Source organism: Cyprinus carpio, chromosome A20 (assembly GCF_018340385.1).
Source record: "Cyprinus carpio isolate SPL01 chromosome A20, ASM1834038v1, whole genome shotgun sequence".
In the NCBI taxonomy this organism is placed as follows: Eukaryota; Metazoa; Chordata; class Actinopteri; order Cypriniformes; family Cyprinidae; genus Cyprinus; species Cyprinus carpio.
Window position 1 is genome coordinate 3983100 of NC_056591.1, and position 27982 is coordinate 4011081.

Below are 27982 nucleotides of genomic sequence, written 5' to 3' on the forward strand. Positions count from 1 at the left end.
CGTTGTTGCTAGGAGTATAGAGCAAACAAAAAAAAACAATGTTTTGAAACAGTGTTCACACTTTTTTTGCGAAATCAACTTGGCTTACTTAAGCTGGGACAGGAGAAAATTACCAGCCCGATCTCATGGCAATTTGTACATATTTTATGAGGTGGCTAATTAGTACGACCTCACTCAAATTCATACGATTTGTGTTAAATCGTAAGTATTTTACGTGTTGCACAATTCGTATGAATTTGTACGAATAACCTACACCTAACCCTTAAACACCTAAACCTACCTGACACTGGGGACAAATCGTACAAAAAAATTGTATGAGGGAGGTCGTACTAATTTGTACGAATTAGCCACCTCGCAAAATACATATGAATTGGTCATGAGATAGCGTTGAAATTACACACTTCAACTTCAAGACTCTTAAGGAATACGTCAGTCACAGTGTAAGGAGACCTCAGAGTTGAGATTCTGGCTAAATATTCACAATTGTGGCTCATGTTAAGCACCAAGACTTGGTGGTGAGGGCACAGTCTATCTCTAATGGCAGGTATTATTTCATTTCTGTAAACCTGGAGTTTTTTTTGTGTGTGTGTGTGTGTGTGTGTGTGTGTGTGTGTGTGTGTGTGTGTGTGTTTTAGGGCTGTTTGCTAAGACAATTGTGCATATGTTAAGTATTACACTTCTGCACGTAACTCATCCCACACTGTTTGTGCTACGATCATGGGTTATGCCTCAAATTGTGCAGCTAATTCAGCAGAAGTGTGCTGTTAGCAATCAGATTTACAATTTTTCTTGTAGAACTGTGAACTGAAGAGACTGTAAACTTCACTATAATCTGACGCAGGGCTTTTGGCCTGAACGGGACTTTTTCAATCCCAGCACCCCAGATTTATGGTTTTTTGAAGCACATTAAAGGTGAGTAAACCTGAGATTTGTGTAGCATGTAAGATTAACCTGAAACATTTTCAAATTCGCCTTTAGTCTCACAGTTGTTTGATCACTATCGGTTGCGTTTGCTCACTCTGTTCCATTGCTAACATATCAAATGGATGATAAATTGGTTTCAATCCAATTACATTTTTGAAACTGCCCTAATCTTTCACTGAAGGAACTTTACTTCAAAGTGCTTTGGGGTTCGACTCCAGCCTCGGCCCCCGTGGGGACATCGCGGTTTGCTTTTCTGTAAACATGGGAATGATTTGTAAACACTGAAATGCAAATCACCCATATGACCATGAGGGGGAAGAAATAGTATTAATATCAGCTTTATATGTCAGTGCAGTCTAAGAGCACTGATTTGTTTGACAAGAAAGGTCTGGTTTGTTCTCATTGGTCCAAGATGATCACATGATGCTCTTTGGGACTTCCAGACCTGTGATCAGAGTCACCTGTGAAAAAGATACATTTGAGTTATTAATGTTAAAAGAGATATGATGTGCTGATGAAGACTAGGCACAGGAATCTGATTCATATTATGATTCAGCTTAAATGATTCTATTTACATCTTTTCATTTTCAAAAGGAGCCATTTAAGCATTTTACTCACATTTACAACTTAAAATAGATGTGTGCAAACTTTTAAATTCTATTTAGAGTCAAGTTTTTATAGATTTATGGTATTGTAAAACAAACATCTTAACATTTTAAGAGATCTCAAATTTAGGGATGGAAAACAGGAATTGTGAAACAGCCTAATGTTACTATCAAACCTAAAAAGGCTATGATTTCATTTAACCAATATGAGCGATGCACGTCAAAATAAAAACACGGTGCTGTTGCGCATTCTACAGGCTCATGCAGAGTTTGCAAATAATGAATACCATGCATTTATGCCAGTAGATTCCTTATGAGTGACTGCTAATACATTAATATGGTGTTTATATTGTGATATGTTGCTTTTAAGAGAGTTGTAACAGTGCATCTGTTTAAATGAGCAGCCAGCAATAGTAAATCTGACATTTCAAAATAAGAGTCCCAGTGTATTTCGGGCATCGTTGTAATTAAAAGCAGCATTTAATTTAACGTAAACTCTTGTAGCTTTTGTCTGGGCTGCAGCATCACAAAAAGGAAAGATTAAGAACATTATTTAACACATATTATTAAATATATAGATTTTTACTAGAATCAGCACAAGTCACGAGAGTGATTCAGAATAAGAAACAGTTCTTGATTCCCAATGCTACTGATCACTAGAGGTCAGTGTGGATCTGCTGCTCACCTGGACGTTGCGGTTGAGGCTAACAGCTGGCATGAACACACCCTCCAGGTTCTCGAAAGCCACGGGTCCATGCTGCTGTTTGTTGATGAAGAAGGTCAGGGTATGTTTTGTCAGGTCTAACAGAATCCCCACAGTCGAACCCTTGGTGATGCCACCCTCAGCCCTGCAAGAATCAGGTAGAAGAGGAAGGAGATAAATGAAGGGAATCAGTGTCACAGGATACACAGGCGTTTTCTTTTGATCCAAGATCTCTCTGGGCAGAGGAATGAGAAGGATGCAGGAAATAGAGAACTGTACTACGACTCCACTTTACTCACAACTCCAGTGTGTGTTACTTCTGAAACACAGCAGTGTTAATATTCAGTCTGACATGATGACTTCAAGTGTGATATCACCTACTATATTTATAGAGTAGTGAAGAAACAGCTCATAGTCGTTTTAAAATACATGTTGAGGAACACAATACATACAGTATCATGTATTTCTAAACACTGGCCCTGTTTCCACCTGTTATTCCTCATACATTCCAAACGTTTGTTCATCTTTGGAACACAAATGAAGATATTCCCACATCAATATTGAAAACAGAAGTCATTCAAGCATGTTTGAGCTTCGGCAAGAACCAATGAGATTTGTTCTTATACATCAAGCAAATACAGTTAAACTTAGGCTATGTTTACTATATTTGATGTACTGTATGTAAGAAAGTAGATTACTGTTTATATATGAATAAAATGTTTCAACGTGTATTTAGTACTGAGCACTTGTGAATGTATCACCGAAAATGAGAACCATTGAGTTTCTGGAACATTCTCTTAGCTAACAACTATCACAAAGCTGATGAGAATACAAGAACTATTACTAGGACGGTTCTACAGGAGTGACTATACAAACATGAATGGTTTACCTGATTTGAGACCCTGGGTTATGGAGGGACAAAAGAATAAAAGAAACATGTTGGGAAAACAAGATATCCAAATATATATACACATATATATTAAAAAAGAGAAGAGGACTAAAACAGTTAAAATTAATACAATGAAAGGAGTACGGCGGATCCAAGACTGACAAAGAAGCAGAACAAGTTAGGCTTCGGGCTACATTAAATAGGTTACACAGAAAGGCACAGATTTCAGGGACTGTTAAGTGTAACGATAGCAGTACTGTTAGCATGTCCTCGCAGTCACCTCACTATCAATAAACAGAAGAAGAATTTTAAATCATTGCATTAGTATTCAAGTGTTACAATCAGCCTGTCCTTGATACTCACCGGAGGACACTGCATCAGCATAAGTCTGACATACACCATGCACAACATTTTCAATTAAGCTCTACAGTATATTCTAGTCCAACCTTTATACTGAATCAATGTTTATAATGAATATGGAAGGAATACAGTGTACATGAATAATCTCAGACATGTGTGCTGTTCTCCTGCTTATCTTGCTGTTCCATTTATAATATTTTAGTAAGTTTACATCTATATGTTTGCTAAATGTTTTTATCCAAAATGACTTAGTGGCTATTCACACGGAATGCATTTTGCTTTGAAAAGCGTGAGACATGGACATTGGAATAGTGGAATAAAGCAAGCACTGCAAAAGGCAATGATCAAACACATCCGTCTAGTGCTTGTTCACATAGAAACACTGGAATGGGGAAACGTGTTCTGTGTGAACAGCCCCTTACATTGCATTTAAGGCACACATTCTATCAGTTCTTGCTTTCCCTGGGAATTGAACCCACCATGCTCTACTGTTTGTGTTACAGGAAGGCTGAACATTAATTTAATCAATTCATTCATTTTCATTTATGCCATTAACATCCAAGAATGAGATGAATATAGGTTTCTTTTAAAGTTTGTAAAATGCTATCAAATCTATGGTAATAAAATCTCCTCTTTGCTTCAAAAATGTTTCCTTAATATCTTGACTTCTCTGTTTTTTCAAGTGTCTGTATCTAAAATCACCCCCCAAAAAAATCAGAAAGCAAGGCTTTAGCGATTCACAGTTTGCTTCACATTTAGTTGTGGTACCATGTATAAATTATTGATATAAATTCATGTTTTGAAATTAGACTTAGTTATTTGGGTTTATTGTTCCCTAATGTTTCCCAGGTGCCCTTAAAAGTAATATTCCTTGACCCAAAAAAATCATCATTTACTCATCCTCATGTCTTTCTTTAAGACTTTCGTTCATCTTTGGGACACAAAGATACTTCTCTCATCATTTTTCCCTATGATGTTTTTGATGTCTAAATGAACTTTTTCGTGAAGACAGAGTTCTTAGACATCAAAAGCAAGTATGGTTGAGCAGGCGTTAACCACATTTGATGTGCATTGATCAAAGTTTATGAATAAAAATCCTAAATCAAACTCTTCATCATATAAAGCGATTGTTTGTTTGGAAGACTTGGATTTAACTGCTCAGTTCATATGGACTGAACTTTTTCCAGCTTGACAATTTTGGTTGGACTTTCAATGGATAGACAAATATTATGTGTTGGATAGATGGTCCCTTCCTGTCTAAGAGCTGGTGCCTGGCCAAAATAATGTAGACCAAATCTGTCAAAAGACTAGCTTGTAATATTTATCACCACACTAGAAAAATTACGATGTGTACCTGTTGGTGTGGGAGTTGTTGTGCATGAACCAGGAGCGATTGTTGTCCACATACATAGCCCAAGCCTTATCGTCCTTCCCCAGCATCATGTCCTTCATCGTATTAATCCGGGCCACACCGAATGCTGGGTCGGGGTGGTTGTCATAGCGATCCACACTAAGTTCCCAGTAATGAACACCCTTGGAGAAGGCAGCGGTCCCGAGCACCACGCGATCATCGTAGCTGTTACAAGTCACAGTCTGGTTTTCATTGGACAGGACAATGTCTCTGTGAGCTGAGGTAGGGTCAAAGGTGAACCATGCCACTGCAGAGGAAAGATAAAATAAAGTTTGTGATAGCCAGAATAATTTGTTGTGGTTCAAAAACATATTTTGCAGTTCTATTTTGAGTCTTTTCAAAATAGCATTTCACAGTGGTTGACTGACACTGTATATAACAATAGTTAATGGTGTTTCTGGAACTCAAAAGGTACATGTAAAAAGTACATACAATAATACAACATTTATGGTTCACTGTTTAGTTTTCTGTTTAGATTTATTTTAGAAAAAGAGCCCAAAACAAAAACTATTTGCAACTCCTTTAACAAGGATATAAAAGAGTGTAAGTTTAGTCATCATAATTTGCTGATCTTACACATAGCTACACATATTCACTCCTTCAGTGACACATGAATTATTAAAAGAGTTGAAGGAATGAAATATTGAAGCTAGTATGCTCTCTTAGAAGTGGAGTTTTGGTAGCTGAGGGCCTGTAAGGCAAATCTAGCATCAAATCCTTGTATGTACATAATTAAACATCTCCTGTAGGACCCCTGGTTTATGTAGTTTTGCAAACTGCAAACCGCAATCCAGGTCCTGCCAATGTAACTATTACTGGGATCTTAATTCTATTGGTCTTGGGCTAATTTAAAATGGTGCAAAACTTGAAAGCAATGTTGACCAGTCACAGGAGTTATACACCTATAAATAAAATAAATCTAAATAATTCTAATATTTTCCTTTTTTTCCATTTTCCATTAAACCACTGTGCCTCTCAATTTTGGAAAAGTGTTTTTATGCCCTTCAAAGTCATTTGAGCGTGTATGCCATTTTGCTATATATGAAATTAATTTTAAATAAAAATAGTGAACGGTGCTTAATCGCTGCATTTTTATCTCTTGATTCAGACAAGACAGATTTTTCACTTGAGAAAGCAATATAATGCATAGATGACTCTATTTTAGCAAAAGTTTGTAGTTAAAATGTCTTAAATAAGGGATTTGTTTCTTACAAAGATTTTAATTTATGGACTGAAGTGGTGTGATTTGTGTGCATTATTGTGGATTATTGTGATGTTTTTGTCAGCTGTTTGGACTTTCCTTCTGCCGGCACCCATTCACTGCAGAGGATCCACTGGTGAGCAAGTGATGTAATGCTACATTTCTTCAAATCTGTTCTGATGAAGAAGCAAACTCATCTTGTATGGCCTGATGGTGACTTTTTGGGGTTAACTATTCCTTTAATATTGAGCAATTTACATTGAATTCACACAATATAGTATATTTTAATTTGTCTACTACTACTCAGCTCACAGTTTCCAAGAAAGCTACAGCAGAATCAGTGTTTTTGAACAAATCAGTTCAGTGAATGATTCAATGACTCACTTATAAAGACAGTCACTTTGCTGGTTCAACATTGTAACCTGGAGAAGTGGAGTGGTACAAACAATGAAAAATCCCTGTAATGTTGGTATAAATATCAGTACTCTTACAACAACATTCAGTCAAATTAATTCAAGAACTCAAACACCTGAAACAGTTCAAGTCTCCATGCACCTAAAGTTGAAGTCTCTATGTCTACATACACAGCCTATGTAGGAAGTTTGATCAGTAGAGTGGCTAAAAAGTGATGAGAGGAGTTTTCCTATAAAAAACTCATTAAAGAAACGCATCCACAGCAGGGGTCCACGGAGGAAAGGGAATATATAATGTGGGAGCTGAGCATGAGCGTCATAGATAGAAAAGAAGCTTTAAGAACTCTCAGAGACCCTATTAAAGGTGAATGAAAGAAACTGTGTGAAGCAGACGACCAAAACACCCACCATCAGATGTCTTCAGAACAACAACCTTGCTGTACGCTCCCACGCCAGCAGAGTTGTACGCTTTGACTCGAGCGCTGTATGAACTGTTGAAATGAAGGCCATCCACTGTACAGATGGTCTCTTTCCCAACATACACCTCCTAAAACATAGACAGGGAAAGAGGAAAAAAAGCAGACAAGGTGTAAGGTAAAAACAGAAAGCATAGAGTAAAACATGATCTCATGTGAGATTAGATGTTTATCATCAAAGATAAATAAGATGTAGATTTCTCAAAGAGATGCAGAGAATATTAAGCATTTTAAAAACAAGATAACATAAAAAAGCTTCCTGCAACCCTACTTAGTAAAAGACACAGTTTGGATGATTTAACAGCACAGATTTAGCTAGTCTGACTTTCGCCGGATATGAACCAACTTCAACTGGCATGGGAGGTGGACGCTCTAACTGTATCACTTTATCAGTTATTTCTGGCTTAATTTCACTTTCATGGACTTTTAGTTTGTTTCTGTTCAGTTTCCTTTGTTCTAGTCCCTGCCTGTCCTTAGTTACTACATAAAAGACTTCATCAACCAGCCACACTACCACACCACTCAAAGACAAAGACATTAAAGACTGCAGCCACTAGCGTCACTAGCACAGCTCTTACTAGATGGCCTCCGTTAAACCTCACTCCCATCCGGGTCATGGCACCAACGTCACTGGTTCTAATGACACGGCTCCAAATGGGATTCAAATTAGCACCATTTCACATGGTAGGCTAGCATTTCATAGCATCCCAGGCTGGCTTCCATCCATTACACAAACAGCAAATCATGTTCATGACTGTGAAGCTAAATGCTACTGGCTATTTTTTAAAGGAGACATCCGATGCCCATTTTCCACAAGTTTTGGTATGATTCTTTAGTGTCTTCATGGAATGTCATACTTTCGTTAAAATTCCTAAATGGTTGTGTAAAACAACACCCTTTTTACCTTGTCAAAAACAGCTCTGTTCACAATGACCCATTTCGGTGCATGTCTCTTTAAAAGGTATATACCATGGAAGAGGAAAGGCGATTTGCAAATAATCATAAAAATATAAAGTGTGAGACTTGTGATGATTAAGAGATCTCTTTGTTTTCCTGAATGCTGAATGATCTCAGTGTGGAAATAAAAATGGTGAAGATGTACCCGATAAGGCCCGCTATTCCCGTCATCCAGCTCCAGCACATAACCCTCTACAGGCAGGGCTTGGACTGTAGTTATCCTCCAGGCCAGAGTGGCGCTGTTGTTCCGCATGCAGCATTTTTCCAACTGCAACAGCGGTGCAGGAGGCACTGTGGGGGACTCCGCTAAAAGGCAAAATTTTACAGAGTATGCATTAAAGCATTGCTTGTCATCCACCGAGGCATCAAAAGGTTAAATAGGGTAATGGTGGAGTGACATGCATGGGAGTAAGTGCTTCCTGAAAGTCACTAGTGCATCTAAAACAAATAAAGGAAAAGGGACGGTGGGTTTGGGAGGGGTCCAGTAGTTTAGGGGAACAGTTTGTAGCAGCTCTGAAATACCTCCTGTGCTCTCCTCCTCTTTCTGGTCACCTGCATGCATTTGTTTCAATAAAGCAGCCTCCTGACCATCTGAAAGATGATATCGGACAAAGCAAGTGTTGCATGTGTGAGTCTAGAGGTAAAACTGAGGGGATAATTGCCTAAGAAACTGGGAAAGATGCAGTTTGCTTTTGGATCTTTGACAAGAAATGAATTTGAGTTTCAAGATTGGTTATGTTTTCCAATATTCAATAAACTACATAACTACATAATATTTTAATATACTACTCACTAATACTCAAAAACCAAAATCTACATTCTAAATGGAAAACAAGAATCTCAAATTTAAATTATATTATTAGCTTTATAACAGTGACCACCAGTGTTGAAGAATGTTTTTAGTTACTCATTAATAAGCAACTATGGTTTAAATACACAAATTTCCATATAAAAAAAAAAATAAAAATAATATATATATATATATATATGAAAAATTTATATTTATATATATATATATATATATATATATATATATATATATATATATATATATATATATATATAATTTAATTTTTTTTTAATTAGAGGCAGAGCTTTTTTAACTTTTTAAAGTGTCTAAAGCTTGAAGTTTTTTAAAGTCTCTTATGCTCACCAAGACTGCATTTATATGATAAAAAATAAAATAAAAACAGCAATATTGTGCAATGTTATTTAAAAAATTTGCGTTTTCCATTTCCATTTAAAATGTTATTTATTCCTGTGATCAAAGCTGAATTTTCAGCATCATTACTCTAGTCTTAAGTGTCACATGATCCTTTACAAATCATTCTAATATACTACTGTGCTTCTCAAGACACATTTCTTCTTATTATCAATGTTTTTTAAGGATTCGTTGATGAATAGAAAGTTCAAAAGAACAGCATTTATTTGAAATAGAAATGTAAGATTATAAATGTCTTTACTGCCACTTTTGATCAATTGAATGTGTCCTTGCTGAATAAACGTATTAACTTTGTTGGTATTTGGTAAACATTGTTTCATATAGTGCGTCTTCTGTTCAGATCTGCTGTGTTCCATCAATCTGTTTTAACACTATGGTTCACACACACTACATCTGCAGTGTGTATACAGTCCATGTGCGACTTCAAACCAAAACACAATCAACAAAAACTCTTTCTAACAATCCAAACCTTATCAATAAAAATGCTTTTTAAGCATCATGATTCTGAATTCAGGTTTAAATGCAATAAATATAGGCAACGTTTCAATGCGTTTTACTTCTAGATTTATGCATTAAGTTGCTCAAGCAAGTGGCAGAACATTTAAACAGCCTATAGTCTACTTTTCTTACATTATCACAAACATTTTAGATTAATCTTACCACTGACAGAAACAGACAGCTCTCCTGCCTTTTCTTTTGCATTTAAATCTTTATTAAAAACAATCCTGTGGTTCATAAAGAACTTTGTGCAGTGCAGTGTGAGCTCTAATCTGTTAACATGGGCGTGGGAAAAAAATATCCAGCGCAGACAGAGTATGTGTGAACATGGCTTAATGCAAAAACATGCACAGTGTGTTCATGGACTCTAAACCATAACATGATCATGTGACGTGTGTTGCTTGTATCGTTATGCCCCCAACACTGGTGCCCACAAACAGCAAATCTCATTTGTTAGGTGTGTTGTCACATGTTACCTTTATTCTGGGTGAAGTCCAGCTGGAGAATCGACTGCATCAGAGGGTCTGTGTTGACGGTCAAGGCGAATTCTGGGCAGACCTTTGGCTCCAATGCACCTTTTACCCACTGTTCCTGAGACACCTGGACACGCTTGATCAACGCATCTGAGATCTGGAAGAAGGAAGAAATGAAGAGGAGAAGAGAAATGATAATTATCAACAGTGATGTCTTAGAAAATATAAGAAAATAGCCTCTTTTTCATTCCTGTTAAAAATGTAATATTGTTTAAATGGTTTGGAATTCCAGTGCATGAAAAGAAATTACAACATGTTATTCTTTTAAGGACATGCTTGTTAGCTTTTGTACAAATGTAGTGCTTTGCTAGGTTGCCACTGATGTGCAATATGAAAGATGTAGTCCATAACATTCTGCACCGTGTTTCAGCGATTCACTTTTTTCCTTTGTGCATCGGTTTGTCTGATCCTCAAAATACATTGTTGTCTGCCAACTTCTTCTTTCAGAAATCTCTGCTGGGCAGGCATCTCTGACTCACGTTACATGCTTTGTGAAGGCGCTCAAAGAAACATCACAATCGATACTTCATGAAAAATTCAGTAAAGAGGCAGCGTTGCTCATCTGGAGCTGTCGTCTTTATATTTTAAAGGTTCGCTGCTATGAAACCTCAATTATTGAAAGAGTTTAATTGCTGAGGGCCACTCTGAACAGCTTTCAGAGGAAACTATCAGAAACGACAGCGTACACGGCTTTACGTTTCATTCATACTTCTGAATAATAACAGGGATGTACCAGTACTCCTGTCCCAATGGTGAGGTGTTATTTGAAATATGAATTTTTAAAATTATTACTATTATTATTATTTCAGATCTTTTGATCTTTGCTTTTTGTCTGTTTGTACCTGTAGGAATCCACTGGGATCGTTCTCTTTAATAACCTCCAGACAGAATTCCATCATTCCTGTGGTCTGCCGGAGCTTCATGGTGCAGTGAGTTATCTGATCCTTTACAGTCTGAAACAGAGAGGAGATGGCATTCAATCAAAGACATGCTCACAGTGATGAACTCCTGCTGTGAGTGTCACGTCAGATAGATGCCTCAAAGAGATATGGAGCCGTATAATAACCAATATCATCATCGCACACGCTCACACACATCTACTGTCAGAGAGTTGCAAGACAGGATCTGTACGGCTGTCAATGATCGTTAGTCTCAGCCAATTAAGGGAATGTTCCAGATTCAATAAAAGCTAAGCTCAATCAAGTTGTGCCACCCCTTGTTTCTAGATAACTTTAAACAAAATTGGTGATATGTCCACACATATATGAAGATTTAACCAGTTCAGTTTGAACTTTACCCAACTTTTGAACCCAGCTTCTGGAGCCACAGGTGGGGAAAGTCCCTGGATGAATGGCCAGTCCATCATAAGGCTCACACATAGATTTTAAAAAGCCATTTTTTATTGAATTTCTATTGAAAATGTTCAGTTTTACTTCAGTATAATCAATGGCACAGTTTAACTCCATGTGGCTCATCTTACCCTCTCCCTTGTCTCAATTTACCCCACACCGAGGACAAATTGAGCCAAGAGACTTTTCTTTCTTTTTTTTTTTTGAAAGCCATATTTTGTAGGCAGTTTATTTTAGAGCCAAAGTGATTACTCCCAAGGATGCACCACATCCTTAAACTTCTGTACATATTTAAGTTGAACCCATCACTATAAACACACCATAAGTAAAAACTGACTCAACTCACCCTGCTCTCCCCTATATGTTAATACAGGCACAAGACTATGTTATACATGTTAATATGAGACTAGTGTAATAAAATAAATCTTATCACTTATAACTCCTGTCATCACTATAGAATATGGTAAACATGGTTACTATCATGTTACATGCAAGGTTACTTGAAAGGGTGTGACATACAGTAACTATCCACAAATTACTGCAAACTAAGCAAAGCCCACAGTGACAGACTAAAATATTCTCCACAATTAGCAAATGTTTCAATCCTGGGTTGATCAGTACAATGTTCCAGCCATGATCCTGTGTGTTCCTGTTCACTATATCACTGTTCACCCATAACTGATTTAGTTGCATAATAACATCAGATACTATATACTGTACTCCAATGGAAAGATGAGTGATGAACGAATGACCTAATGAATAATACAATTTTAAAAAAAAAAAACACTTAAGGCTGTATTGTCACTTCATGGCTAACTTTACACATAAAATACTCTATAAAGTGACTGTGTCTCTTCAGAAAACCTGGAATTAACAGCTTGATGGAATATGGAATAAGGAATTATTTTACGATGTCTTTATATTAACTTTTTGAAGCATCAAAGTTTTGGTGGAATGGACTTTCAGTGGACAGACAGAAATCTCTCAGGTGTCATAAAAAGTATCTCCATTCCAGTCTTATGGGTTTGTTATTTACATAGGGGTGAGTAAATAATGATTTTTTTTTTTTTGGGTTAACTATCCCTTTAAGTAGAGTATTAAATGTTCTGAAATACTAAGAAATAATAACCTATGGATGATCCAGAATATATTCTTTTCATATTTGTTTTTGAAATACAAAGAGCTGATTTGATTTATCAAACTCATTTATCAAACTCATTTTTTTTATCCATGTCTAATTGTGAAGACAAGCTGATCAAATCAGTCACTCTTTATTTATTCTTGCATTAATTATTCTTGCACTTGTCAAGCGCTCTGTGGAATGAGATGAATGACTGTATAATTATAACTGACAGAACCAACATTAACCCTTTAAGTTAGAAATGAATGAATATTTAAACAAAACAAAAAGAAGGAAGATTAACACACTGTTCAATGTGTTTAATGTACCATAATAAAAAATGAAAATAAAAAAATTAATAATGCTTAAAGACATTCATATTGTGAGGTTATGAATATCTGAATATTAAAAAACCAAGACCTTAATTTTTAATTTCCTTTTTTTTTCTTCGTCTGCCAGCCTCTTCCTGATTAAAATGACTAGAAAGCCTTCTGTCTCTTATCTGTATCAAATAAAGCAAAGGAACTTATGTTGTTTGGTTTATTGTGCAAAGAGCCATACATATACCAGGGTTTCCTGTCCCCTCAAGTTCTGATACATAAACTATAGATAATTTAAATCTCCCTAATGCACAATATAAACTTGCAATCTATAGAACAACCTATGGATTAATTCCTTGGGATACTGTAATAACTGCATATGACTGAGCGGGTTTACTTTCACACCCCAACCCCCTTCATCCTGTGTTCAGTGTGGTGAAAGAGGGCATGTGTAAAGCTCTGTTGTCAGACTGCTGGCGTGGAAGAAATGAATTAGAGTAGAAAATGACGTCTCCTGTCCCTGCAAACAAAAACACTTCATTTGATTATCTGAGCAGAGCACACAGACCCCGGAAGATGGAGGAACTTACACTATTAGCCACAAATTATCTTAGAGAACAGAAAAATGGCTTTTTATATCACAAGGTCCTCAATACAACCAGAGTTGATGAACATGGAAAAAGATCAATCATAATTAAATAAAAAATTCATATCCAATCAATTAATATATAAAAAAAAAAAAAAAATAAATTTACATTTACATTTAGTCTTATATATATATATATATATATATATATATATATATATATATATATATATATATATATATTTAAATAATATATACACACACATTTAAATAATAATAATAATAAATGTGAAAAAAACTAAAAAATACAACTAAAAAATAATTACAATAAATTTACTTACATTTTTTAATTAAATGAACAAAAAATGCTACTAGTGCAAATATTTTAAACATAGGCTAAGTAAATAAATTTTATTCCTCACATACAGTCAGATTAAAGAAACTCACTGATCTCACTTTATTCTGACCATATGGAGTTGCACAAATAACACCAAAACTCAATCTGCTTTCCATAAAGTCAGGGGAGGACACTAACAGTGCGGTGTATTACAGAAACTCTTTCTCCCTCCATCCCATCTGTGTGGTTAAGATGGCATATGACTGAATTAGGAAATAATATCACTGCTGCAAAGAGATGTGAGAAGTGCATGTTGTGGGTGTGTTTTGACGTACCTTTAGCTTACTCTCTTTCTCCTTTGTGACCTTGGTGAGCAGTTTGGCTTTCTGCCGAGTGAGCGCTTCAATCAGAGAGTCACACTGAGCGACCAGACATGCCTCAAATTCAACCCCATTCTCCTGTTACACACACACACACACACACACACACAGTATACACAATGGTGAGCCTCAAGAATTTGCACCACAAAACAGTAAATACAGTGAAATATGTCTCCATGATTTTGTTTTTGATGACCTGAATATGGAACTTTTGTACCATTTTAATCTCCGTCCAGAAGAAGTCTGCTAAAGTTAGTCATTATAATTTTTTACCATCTGTCTGAGCGCTAAGAATTAAAAACGCTATTGTACCTTTCAGACTTATATATGAAAATGACCTCTTTTATGATTGGCTAACCTTTTCACATTTGTAAACTTCTATATTTTAAACTGCTGAATACTAAATGGTGTTTGTATGCAAATGTGGGAAGCCATCATTTAAAACTGTGGAAATATAGTTACAATATGACATTATTACAGCTTAATTTTAATATATGGTCCAGATGGACTCATAAAGCAGATATTTTCAAATAAATAAAATGTCCCAATTACACCCTGCCACTGGTTGATGAAACTGATAATCCAGCCTCAAATCCACATAATTGAGTTTTTTCATTAGTTTTTTAAACAAATATACCAAATGTTTTGTTTTGCTTTGCTTTGCTTTGTTTTGTTTTGTTTTGCTTTCTTCAAACTGGTCATGATGTTTAAACAAATAGACCAAAGATTTGATAAGCCACAATGTGGCTTAAACAAAACAATAAAATTTGAAATTTAAAAATTAAAAAGTTAAAAGAAAAAAAAATACAAAAATTTCATTAAAAAAATTATAATAATAAAATACTACATAGACATGCTACTTATGTCCAATGAAGACAGATGATTAGAGCTGTCTCTACACATCACTTTTCAAATAAAATCATATCAATAATATTTTCATGAAATATTGGCAGTTTATATTTTGCAAAAGCAGTCTTAGGCTCAACCAGTGAAGCTTGGTGCTGGACTCCCTGTTTGTGCAAGACGGGGAATAGGGGTATTTGATATATATTTTTTTGCTTTTCTGTTTAGTGTCCGTAGTGGCACAGAAATGAAACACTTCAGCTTTAAATGCATTTTAACGAAGCTGGCAAAGATCAGTTGTCTTTGGTGTAGGAGTTTGGAATGGAACTAATCGTTCATTCACTTTGAATACGGTTGTGACTCAGATGTGAGACCTACACCCACACACTGACACTGGGGCTGATGGGACTGAGTCATTTCATCTACTACACACCGATGATGAAGAGGAGACGTTTCTTATGAGTATATGTGACTGGTACCTTTTAAAATAAGAGGTCAGGCCTGAAACCAGACTATACTCCTTCTGCAGGATTTGTCTCTCTGTGAGCAAGTATGTCACATTGCACTGAAAATCACTGATAGCACTTCAGCGCAAAGTCTGCTTACAGAGGCTTTCATAGACAATCTCTTTCTCTCTCCCTCTGACTGCTGGGCAGTATGAAAGGGCATTAAACTCTTCACTTGAGTAAAAATAGCTCAGAGCTCATAATCTGTGGTCTCCAGGCAGAATACAATTCAAAACTCATGACAATCATGTGCATGTATGGATTGTATGCAAAAACTTGCATTGAATACAAATGAATGTTAAGCTGCATCGGTTTTAATTCTCTATACTAGGGCAGGGTAAAGAGAGAATTAATGCTTCAAACTTGACATTTATTCAATATTTTTATACTTCTGATATGTTTTATCTTCTTCCGACCCCCAGGGGTCGATGGAACCATAGTTGAGATCTCCAGCTTTAGATTATCAAAACCTTTGATATGCAACACATAAACATGCTAACAAAATTCATGTTAACATCTGACATATGGCACGTTTGCTGGATGCATGCTGAATGTTATAATTACCCCACTTCATTTTTAACTAGATATTCATTTGAATATTTAATGAGACACTCACAAATCAAAGAGGAGATGCTAATATTTGAGTCCTGCTGGGATGGCTGTTTTGATTATGTTTTTATTTTTGCTCTGATGTGAAGGCAATTTTTTTTATTCACAAGTCGTTTTATATTCTAAAAAGGGAACACATTCAAAACCTTTTTAAACATTTAATATTTACATCATTTTCACATTTCTAATACATAACTATTCATCAGATGGCTTTGTTGCGATGTATACCTGTATCTGCTGAAGCAAGTTCTTCAGTTGCACCAGGAACTCCTTGGCCTCCTTGGCTTTGTCAGACACTCCATTCAACGCCTGGGACAGCTGACACTGCACACATAAACAAGGGCCAATGAAATCATCTGCTTAACATGCTTAAAAATCTTTTCTTCCAAAATAATTTGTTGGTAGAGCTGTGAGTGAATATGATATGTAACTTCGATTCAATTAAAACATGTATCTATTAATGTTGCATTAAACAAATGAAATATTGTAGTCCACTGTAGAACTAGTACGCACACTTACATCACACATTTTAATTATATATCATTCATCTTCAGACGCTTATAAAACGTCTTAAACCTGCATAAATTCCTGCAGCACATTCATTAGCTACATCTCACTGAACACTCCCAGTATTCTCTACCCAACATTCCATGCTTCCTAAAATAACACCACCTACCATTATCTAGAGTCCGTTCTTAAACATAGCCCAGATTCCCAGCATATTCAAACTCAGGGGTTCAGGGTTTGGCTGGCTAGCATGAGCGGTAATCCCTGCTGGTACATACCCTAAATAAAACATTATGTAGTCTAGAAGATTATTTCTCCCTTGAGAGCCTTCAACACTCACCATTTATTCTAATGAAATAAGAATTATTGACATTGAATTATTTAGAATTATTGAAATCTGCATTATTGACCAACTATTTTCCTGTTTGACACTTAAAAGCTGCTTTGACACAATCAGTATTGCATAAAGCACTATACAAATAAAGATGACTTGATAGAATAACAACAAAATAAAAACCACTGCCCAGGGGCCTCACTGGACCATGACCAGTCCTGCCAATCTAACATTTCCCAACATCTTCAAATATTCCCAGTATCCTCAATCACCAAGCAATGTTTCCATATACAGCAATTTATAAGTAGATTTATTTAAATCAAGCAGCTTTACAGTATGTTACATGACAAATCAGTGTCAGTGTCATTTTTACTTGGTTTTCTGTTACAAAGCAGCTCTCCAGTAAGGGGCTAGCCGGCCACTTTATTTGGTACACCTATTCAATTGCTTGGTAACACAAATTGCTAATCAGCCAATCACGTGGCAGCAACTCATTTAAATGCATTTAGGCATCTAGATGTGGTGAAGACGACTTGCTGAAGTTCAAACCGAGCATCAGAATGGGGAAGAAAGGGGATTTAAGTGACTTTGAACGTGGAATGGTTGTTGGTGCCAGACGGGCTGGTCTGAGTATTTCAAAAACTGCTGATCTACTGGGATTTTCACGCACAACCATCTCTAGGGTTTACAGAGAATGGTCCGAAAAAGAGAAAATGTCTAGTGAGCGGCAGTTGTGTGGACGAAGATGCCTTGTTGATGTCAGACGTCAGAGGAGAATAACCACTCGTTACAACTAAGGTATGCAGAGTACCATCTCTGAATACACAACACGTCAAACCCTGAAGCCACAACTACAAATAAGCCATGGTTTTGTTACACTAAGCATAGTTCAACCATGGTATTTGTACAACTGTAGTTATACAAATGGCAATCAAATACCACAAAAAGACATGTTTACTACACTTTTACTATAATAAAACCATGGTTAATTTTCATAAGGGTGGCTGGGGTCCCCTTGGAACATTTCCGTTGTGGTCTGTGCTACTTGCCATGCATTTCTGTATTTGGTTGTGTTGTAAGTATTTGTGGCGCGTGTTGTGAATCTGATGAAGATGTTTTCTTAATTCGCTGGTGCTTTTTCTGTTTGCATGTTTTCTTAAGTTGCAGCACGTTGAGCTGTCTTAGCCACCGTATCTTTCTCATACTGTATGTCTCATCAATATTTTCCCAAACAAAACTAAGCTGTCAGGATTTATATGATTTTGATGGGCTGGTCTGTGCAGAATCAGCTTTAGATTACTGAAACACTGTCACTGTCAGCTTAATACCCAGTCACCCAGAGGTTTACCAGACCTCCATAATTCATAGGCAGAAGGTATAAGATCAGTTGAATATGATCTTCTCAAAGCAAACAACAGCTTTGCATTATGGTTTCTTTATAGCTTTAGCCTACTGTACTATATCTCTTAGTGAAATAATTCTAATCTGATCTCGAATAAAAGCCTCAGCCTGAGCCAGACATTAGACAGCAGCTGGAGTGAGAACCCAAACCAAGATCCATGAACACTGAAAAAGCACTCTACAGCAGATCTCTTAGTGAAAGGAAACGATCAATAAATAATATGTTCCATCCAACACGTTTTATAAATGTGGTTATTCATGCAAAGTATAGCACAGGGATATCTGGGTGCAGGCAACATACTGTAGAAAGTTATGCATTATTCACATATACTACAATACAAAGCTGGTTGAACATTGAAAATCGCAGTAGTGACTTTCTGGTTATTAACACGACAATGTGTAATAAAAAAGTCCATGTTTGTAAGTATTTTATAAAAATGAATGAATTAAATATGTTACCACATTTTGTTTTGTTTTGTATTGTTATTTAATATAATGCCAATGCTAGTTATTAGATTGTATTAATGCTACATATATAATAAAATTAATTTTCCTAAATATTTCTTCAAAAGTACTAAAAGAACTGTTAAGGAATCGACCAAATCTGTTAAATTCTTTATGATTATTACTTTTTTTTTTTTTTACACAATAAAGTGTTAACATCTTCTGCAGGTCCCTGGCTTGACTAAGGATCACTCAAGTCTGTGGAAAACACCCTGGCATGAGTCCACAGACACAAACAGACACACACACACACACACACACACACACACACACACACACACATTTCCTTCCCACCTGCTCCTCTTCCTCTGGGCCTTCCCTGGCCTTCTTCAATCAGCGGGGTCTTAAATCAACGAAGGAAACACACACACACAAACAAACACAAGCACACACACAGAGATATCTCCTCGCTCTATTAACATGCCATCTGGCCGAGCAAGCTGTCCAGCCTGCTAACAAGACCCTGACAGATAAGGCCCACTTCTCTTAGTATGTGTGCCTGTGTGACCGAGTAGAAGACACCAGGACACCGCTGGGGTCAATGATGCATCAGGGTCACCGTCCCACCCCTCTTTTGTGTCCATAGACCCTGTACAATCTGGCCCTCCTTCACACTACTCAGACTGATTTCAACCAAAAAATCAAACAAAGAAATAGCCCTGGTTGTCTTCCCTTGCTTTGTTAACTGATTTTAAAGTCCAGAATGTCACGTAGCTGTAGTTTATTGACCACAGTCAGCGCAAAGGCCAGTGCAAAGGTCAGACTCACTTACACAGATGAGATCAAATGTATTTCAGTTCTAAACATTCTGCAGGCTGATTACTGATGACTCAAACTTGCACACTTTTCTTTTGAATAATGGACGAATGATGTTTTTCCTCTCTAAAAGATTTTACAGTAGATCCATAAAGAATGTAATAGTATTTTTGACAAATATGTTTCAAATTTTCATAAGAGATGACAACTCCAGTCAAGTCTGTGTACTGGATAAAATAATACTATATATGCAAAACATTTTGGGGTCATTTTTTTTAAAGAAATAAAGAACTATATACTTTAAGTTAAAAGTTAAAGTAAATATATTTATAATGTTACAAATCATAAATGCCCTTCTTTTAACTTTCTATTCATTAATGAAACCTGGAGAAAAAAAATCACTGTTTCCACTAAAATATTAAGCAGCACAAATGTTTCCAACACTGATGATAAATGTTTCTTGAGCAGTAAATCAGTATATTAGAATGATTTCTGAAGGATCATGTGACACTGAAAACCTGAGTAATGATGCTGAAAATTCAGCTTTGATCACAGAAATAAATTACATTTTAAATTAGATTAAAATAGAAAACAGTCATTTTAAATTGTAATAATGTTATACAGTATTACTGTTTTTATTGTCTTTATCTTAAAAGAGTACATGAACATTTCATAAACATTAATAAATCTTACCGGCCCCACACCTTTAAAAGGTATATACAGTATAGCAGTGTATATAGCATAGCATATATAACATTCATTATTATATTCAATTGTGGAGTAGGTGTCCAATAGCTTTCATGGTTTTCACTGTCATCGTATCATTTCAATCTCTAGGTGGAAAGCAGGACAATAAACAGTCAGAAGAATACATGCAAATGAAGATCTATAAAAACATTATGGTTTACTGGCATTATACTGATTTACTAAAACACTGAGTCTATCTGTAATGATGGGGAGAGCGCTGAGCTAATATGAAATCACACACAAGTGGAGCTTCTTTATTTAGGGTCTCTATCTTCCTAAAAGACAGAGCGCTATTATCCCATTATCTACTTCAGCAGGGCAATGTGATGAAGAGCTGATGAGACGTGAATTGAATTTAGAGACAGTGGAAGACAAGCACGAGTGTGTGTGTGTGTGTTCAGAACATCACAGAGACATGCATGACATTTCAATAACTGTTGTTGGTTGATTTTTTTGACAGAGCAATTGGGCACTTGCCTTATCAGCGTGTTTGCTGGAATGAGACTGTGTGTTTGTTTAATGTGTGTGTGTATGTGTGTGTGTGTGTGTGTGTGTGTGTGTGTTGCGTGTGTGCGTGTGTGTGTGCGTGTGTGTTCATCTCAGATACAAATCAGTGCTGATGTAGTAGTGACCTTGATTGTGAGTCCTCGGGGAGTATGCACTAAAGAGTGGGTCAGGTTTGTCATACACCTCTGAACCTATCGCCCTTTCAGACTCCCTTCCAAAATGTAGTGAAGTACCTCTTCATAGGCAGAGACAGGGGCGTAGTGTTTGGGTATGCAGGGTATGCATATGGGCCCTTGATGATTGGGGGCCCGCCGAGGGGGACCTTTTAATTAAAACAAGGGAACAAATTCTTCATTTGTGGCCTTGTTTCTACAATATATTTAGTAGTAGCTTATCAGTGGTGACTATGTCAGTAAATGTACATATGGCAGAAATGTACAGAGTAATCAAACAGACTATGAACAGTATTAACAGCAATTATTATGTTTTGTATTTTTTTGTTTGAGATACATATACATAGCCCTCATAAAACATCACACAGCTTCTCATCAAACAATCCACCACTGGACTTAAATAAACTGCACATGGGTTCTCATTCAACTTGCCTCCAGTGGACGTACATTACAGTCATATGGTTTGATTTGCACAAGCACTTTTGATTTTGAAACCTTATGAAAAGGTTTATGAAACCAATTTTAAAAATGTATGAAAAAACCTGTCTGTTGTTAATAACATAGCTATGTTTGAAGCATAGCCTGAACAGAAATCACTTTCAATCACTTTCAAACCAAGCAGCTTTCTGTTAGCTAACGCGGCAAATTCACGTGACCAACTGAACCTTTTGTGAAATATGCATGGGGAAATATTTTGAAAATCACAGATTCCTATTGAAAAGACTGGATTTCACCCATGAACATTTGCTAAACAGTACCTTAACCCTCACTGGAGCATAAACAGATCACACAAAAATGTACAAATGGCATTGTACAAACTCACCACTAATTTGCATAAACATAAAATAGTTAAGAATTACCATGAGAGTGTGTTGGCTTTGAAATGCTCTACATAGGCATCAGCTCTATGCTCCTCACATGAAGGAGACAACAGAGGACAGAAGAGTTTGGTATTACCATGTTGCTAAGCTAACAATGCTAAACTCTCCAAACTCATGGTGCATTCAAGTCATGTCAGATACATCGTATTTACGAGTTAAACGCACATGAACGCCACCACAAAGTCGTAATTACGAGTGGGAAACTCAGAATTTTCTTTAAGCTCTGAGTTTCAGAGTTATGGGCATGTCAATGAGAAACATGACAGAATCAATGGATCGATGGATGCAACGTCTGTTGTTAACGGTAATTTTTTAGTTGAAATTAATAGACAGGATTGCAATACAATAATTAATACGTTTTTATGCAATACAGATTAAAGTAGCTTCATAAGTTATTTTTAAAAATTAAAAACGCAAAACACACCTGATGCAAATTCTTTGCTTTTCATTTTCTATAAGCAGAGTTAACAAACCCTGTTGTATTTTCTTGTATTTTATTAAAAGAAGGTAAACCGCCAACTTGTGCCGACTAAACTGCCTTGAACGCACCCGACGTCGTAATTACGACTTCTCAACTCATAAGTACGAACTTCCCAGGAGGACCTGAACACAGCATTAGTCCTGGAGGGCCAGTGTCCTGCAGTTTAGCTCCAATCCTAATTAAACACACCTGAACCAGCTAATCAAGCTCTACTTCAAACTTCAGGCAGGTGTGTGGAGGCAAGCTGGAGCTGAACTCTGCAGGACACGATCCTCCAGGACCAAATTTGGAGACCCCTGCTTTACACTAATAATATTATATTTAATATATATACCCAATTTTGTTCATCAAGTAAATTTATCTTGTTTTAAGAACCTGTAGATAATTTTTACTGGAAACCATGCCAAAATGACTAATGAAGAAAATGATTTTTGCAGTGCAAGCAGCTCATTAGGTTCTGGAGCAGAGCCGCTGTCTCTGTTGCTGTGGGCAGCTGTGTGATTAATGCTGTACATCTGGAGGTCAGCAGAACCAATCAAACATCACAAAAAACTACAAAATCACTACAACTCCCTCCCTCCTCCACTATCCACAAATCTCTGTGGCATCTGGTCTGGGGTTCGCATTGGAAAGACAGAAAGTCATTGGCAGCATCAATTTTTAAATGCATATTTGACAGAACGCTGCAATTGTGTTCAGAAACGAGGAGCAAATCTTGCCCTAAAGAGTGAAATGAAGGTTACATGCACATATTTCAATTCTTCAGCTGTTTTCCCTGATTTCACATTTCATCACTTTTGCTGTTTGTTCATGAGAATTGCATTCCTTCTGTGATGCTGTGAGACAACTTCAGATTGAAATTGAATTGGGACTGTGTTACATGCCCTGAGGTTTGTTTATACTCATCACTCCAAAATAGTTATAGTTTATAGTTATAGTTTAACTTTATTGTCTGTACAGAAATTTATCTTTGACACTTGTATAAAAAATACATCCTAACAGATAATACTATACATTCACATATCACATAATAAAATACACATAAACAAAATAAAAATGAATACATTTGCATGCCCACACGTATGCATACACGTGTACACACACCTACCCAGAAAGATACCTAATGATAATACCTCAATTAAGAATTTGATTTAAAACAGTCACTGCCAATGGTATAAATGATCTTTTATATAGGTTCTTTTAAAAATTAAAGATTATTTGAGTATGTTTCACAAGAAAAAAAAAAATCTACTGTTTGTGATTATTATACTACCATTTTCACTCAGGAATCGCTAGTAAACAGAACAGAGTAAATCCCACACTAAATTAACACAGGCATTTACTCATCTTTACATTGTTCCAAGTCTACGCAATAGTAGAATTTTTTATATAGAATTTCTTCATAGCTTATAATGACCACGTTTCTCAACATCCATAAAAGAGCCCATAATGCTCTTTATTCTGAGTCTTCAGTTTATTAGGAACAGGCTGAAATTTAAGGCATTATTCACTGAAATTAAATCATGAAAACTTTCAGCAACAGTAATATTTCCCCCCAGAATTAAAAGAAATGTGTCATTTTTGATGCATTATGACATTACTTTCATGACAAATAAGCAGAACAATTATTAGCAATTGTTATTATTGTTTTTATAGTGCTAAAAATAATGATATATTATTTAATTGTAACTTAAAGTATTTATACTTTAGACTTATAGTATTTGGTTTTAAATCCATGTTTATTTTTTAAAAAACACTGAATTATGGAAATCTGCTATTAACAACTACCATTAAAAAAAAAAAAAAAAAGTTAAATATGAGGGAACATTACAGTGGTGAGAATTTTGTAATAAATAAATAAATAAATAAATAAATAAATAAATAAATAAATAAATTGTGGAAGCATTCAGTGGTCCTAAAAATAAGCTTCATATATTCTTGATATAAAATATAATTTCAAATTTTTCATATTTAGATTTTGAGGAGCAATATTTTACTATATTTTGACCAGGCCATGTGTTTAGTTTTTTAGGTTGTCTGTTCAGTATTAGTCTGAAGAAGCCACAGTCACTTTTCAGTTGTGTGGGGAAATGAAACACTGATGTAATAGTCATGTGTAACCATGGAAACCTGCTGTATTACAGGATTCTGTACTTGGGCGTTGAACAGGACGGGTCACGTTTGTAGGAAGGTGTGTGGAGCTCTCTCTGTATTTATTTCTCTCTCTGTTTCTGTCTTTTCCTGTCTTCTCTATGAATAGCTGCATATCAAACCCCACTGGCTGACAATCTTTGACATTAGCTGGCTGCACAAATGTCAACAAAGTAAAAAAAAAAAATGAAATTTTGTATTTAATTCCTTTTTTTATGTAATTCTGTAATTCATAAATTTTACAAAAACATAAGTTTATTTATTTAATCTTTTCATTTTCTTCAAGAAACGTTCCAGCTACACTTATTTGCTGGAAGACTGGTTTGTATTAAGATCTCTTCAGTCAGTGGCAAGTTTACTGAGCTGTTTCCTTGGTCACAGATCGCCGGCAGTCTCCTCACACACACTCCTCAGAGATGGCATATGGAGGAGTGGTACTGCATATTTCAGTCTAAAACATCTAACCTACATTCGATCTGCTTGTGTGTGTGTGTGTGTGTGTGAGGCGAAACCACCATTGCGTATCATGAATTGTGTGTGGAGGAGGAGGTCACAGTTATTCCCACACACTGTATTTATGAATATGTGTGGAAGGAGACGGCATTCCTGCATTACGTGTCTAGGCACTAGAATCATATTTATTCACTTTATATTTCATTTTAGTGACGTCCATTGGTATTTCCACATACAGAAGTCTTGTCTGTTTTTCCATTCATTGAAGAAGTGTATTGATGCTAGAGCCATTTTTATTCTGTTTAGATTTTGTTTTAGTTATGTCCGTCAGTTTAATTTTTTCTTTTAATTGATTATTGTGTATATTTACTGTATATTTTACAGTGTGACTTATATCTCCGAATTATGACTTTATTTCTTGTAATTGTAACATTATATCACACTTTATCTTTCATAATGTGACTTTATTTGGCATAATTGTAACTTTATATTGTGCAATGTGATTTTATATCTCCAAATTGTGACTATTCTTTTATCATGTATATCTCTTTATATCGCATGATTGTGACTTTATTTCTTGTAATTTGTTTTTTTTCTTGTTTTCTTGTTTCTTGTCTTAAAAAGGTATGTCTAATTATTGTTATAACTATTGTTAATTTATAATTGTGACTTTATATCACAGTGTGACTATCTTACACTGTGATTATATTTCTTATCTAAGGGTTGAAACAGGCTTACATAAAATATGAAAATTATGTCAGGCTGATTCAAGATTAACAGAGAATATTTTATCAGCCTGTATCTTTACTTGATACTGTACACCTCTCTTTATACAGTATATGCCCCAGCACAGCAGGTTATTATGTGTAATGTAGCAATAAAACTTATAGTAAATGAAATATCTCATGTCTGAACTATCATAATAGATGGGATCATTAGACATCAGTAAATCTCCAACCTAATCTTTTATTCACTAAAATCAACATATATGTCCCATCTTCATAATTCACAGCCCATTTTTGGTTCATAAATGACTAGTACCCTGCCACAATCTCTTAAATGATAAAGACCCAAATGCACCCAAAAGTGGGATTTGAGAGATTCAGGCTCAATTAAAACTAAAGGTGTGTTCTAATTTAATTCACAGCTTCATGCAATACGTGTAAAATTATCTGTTCTGCCAGCTCCATCTGAATCCATTAAAGTGCATGAAGAAAAAAGAGGTCCAGCGGGAGGGTGGAATTTAGACTGACTCATACACACTCACACAGTTCCTCCCCGCCTACAATAAATCAGCACACACACACACACACACACACACACCGTGACTCTCTCCATCCACTACACACAAGCTTTCCTCAATTTCCTACTATACCCCCTCCCACTGCACAGCAGCACATACACATACTGTACAGCATAAGGCACTTACACTGACCTACTCACACACAGAGAGCACAGAGACAAGCATGAGTAGAGCCCGAGAGTGGACAGCGTGTGTGTGTGTGTGTGTGTGTGTGTGTGTGTGTGTGTGTGTGTGTGTGTGTGTGTGTGTGCTTAAGTGTCAAAACCAAAAATTTTAACCGTCCTAAATCACTTTAACAAAAAAATTCAAAAACAAAAATAAAATCTTATAACAAGAACATGCATTTATTAGCGCATTCATTAGCAGAAAGTCACAGCTCCTTTGATACTATAAATACTGAGCTACACTGAATGTGAGATCAGTGTTTTGTCAAACCATAAGTATTGTGGCAGTACCATGGTTTAGTAACGGTATCAGGAAATGCATTAGTACTTGGGGACCGTTTGCATGCATATATTTTTTTGCATGCAAGGTAATCCAAATAACAGCACACTGAAAATTCACTGAAGAAAAAAAAACTATCATTATTTACTCACCATCATGTCAAACTTTGTGAAAGTACCATGTACCATTTTACCATCACTGTACGTGGTATAGACACAGTGCCTCGATGCGATCATTACCTTGTGTTGTTTCCACATAGCGGCCAGGGGCTTTACGTCATGTTTGCCGTGTTTGCCCTCCTCCAGACACTGGTAGCACACGGGGGTCTTGCAGCTGACGCAGTACATGCTGTAGTTTTCGGTTTCGTGATCCACGCAAGTCGCCTGTTTGCGCGCGGAGGCGCCGGCCGGCTGCGCGTTCCCCGCCTGCGCTGGAGTCGGCGGCAGCAGCCGGTGCTTGGCCAGCGGTCCGCGGGAAGGGTGACAGCGCTGCTGACACGGAGCGCAGTAGAACACATCGCACTGCTCGCACATCACCGTGGCGTCCACCGGATTGCGGTCGCACAGCTGGCATTTGACGGAAGCGCCGCGGTTCTGTTGGTAGCGGGACACGATCGCCTCCAGCAGTCGGTTGCGCTGGAATCCCCGGAGCCCGCGCTCGTCCAGGGACACGCTGCGGTGGCACAGCGGGCAGGTAATGGAGCAGTGGCGGTGCACCAGCGCCGGCGGGAACACGCGCACTCCGTTGGGAGACTTCAGGCACGGCGTGTATGAGCCGTAGCCGCTGTCCGTCTCGCTGTACATGCTCATCTTGTCCATATCCAGATAGTCATAGTCCGAGGTGCCGGAGCATCGGTTCTGCGGAGGGGTCTCTCCCTCCGGGGTCTGCACGATGATATTCCGGGCACACGCCAGGCAGACATTATGAGAGCACGGTAAAATAATCGGCTCCTTAAAGACAGAACCGCAAACCGGGCATTTCAGTTCTTCTTCCATCGCGTCCATAAACCCACTCGCACGCGCAGCCGTTCAGTGAAATCAGAGCAGCACTACAGACGCGGACAGCTCCCTTTACCCGCTCCGCGCATGCGCAGTGACA

General features: G+C 36.7%; 1 protein-coding gene across 2 annotated transcripts; it reads right to left on the reverse strand.

Annotated features, from left to right (window-relative positions):
• Positions 1 to 599: 599 nt before the first annotated feature.
• Positions 600 to 27977, reverse strand: LOC109068709 (E3 ubiquitin-protein ligase TRIM9). 2 transcript variants are annotated; one of them, XM_042777395.1, is made up of 11 exons: positions 27124 to 27977; positions 16471 to 16566; positions 14240 to 14362; positions 11035 to 11145; positions 10136 to 10289; positions 8462 to 8530; positions 8085 to 8245; positions 6915 to 7053; positions 4836 to 5139; positions 2215 to 2377; positions 600 to 1385 (listed from the first exon to the last, which is right to left on the reverse strand). In XM_042777395.1, exons 1-11 carry the CDS (start codon positions 27886 to 27888, stop codon positions 1341 to 1343), a joined length of 2130 nt encoding a protein of 709 aa, XP_042633329.1. In that variant the 5' UTR covers positions 27889 to 27977; the 3' UTR covers positions 600 to 1340. The 2 variants fall into 2 exon arrangements, with proteins under 2 accessions (XP_042633329.1, XP_042633330.1); XM_042777396.1 differs by lacking the exon at positions 8462 to 8530 and having other exon boundaries at positions 27124 to 27976.
• Between the last annotated feature and the right edge of the window lie 5 nt (positions 27978 to 27982).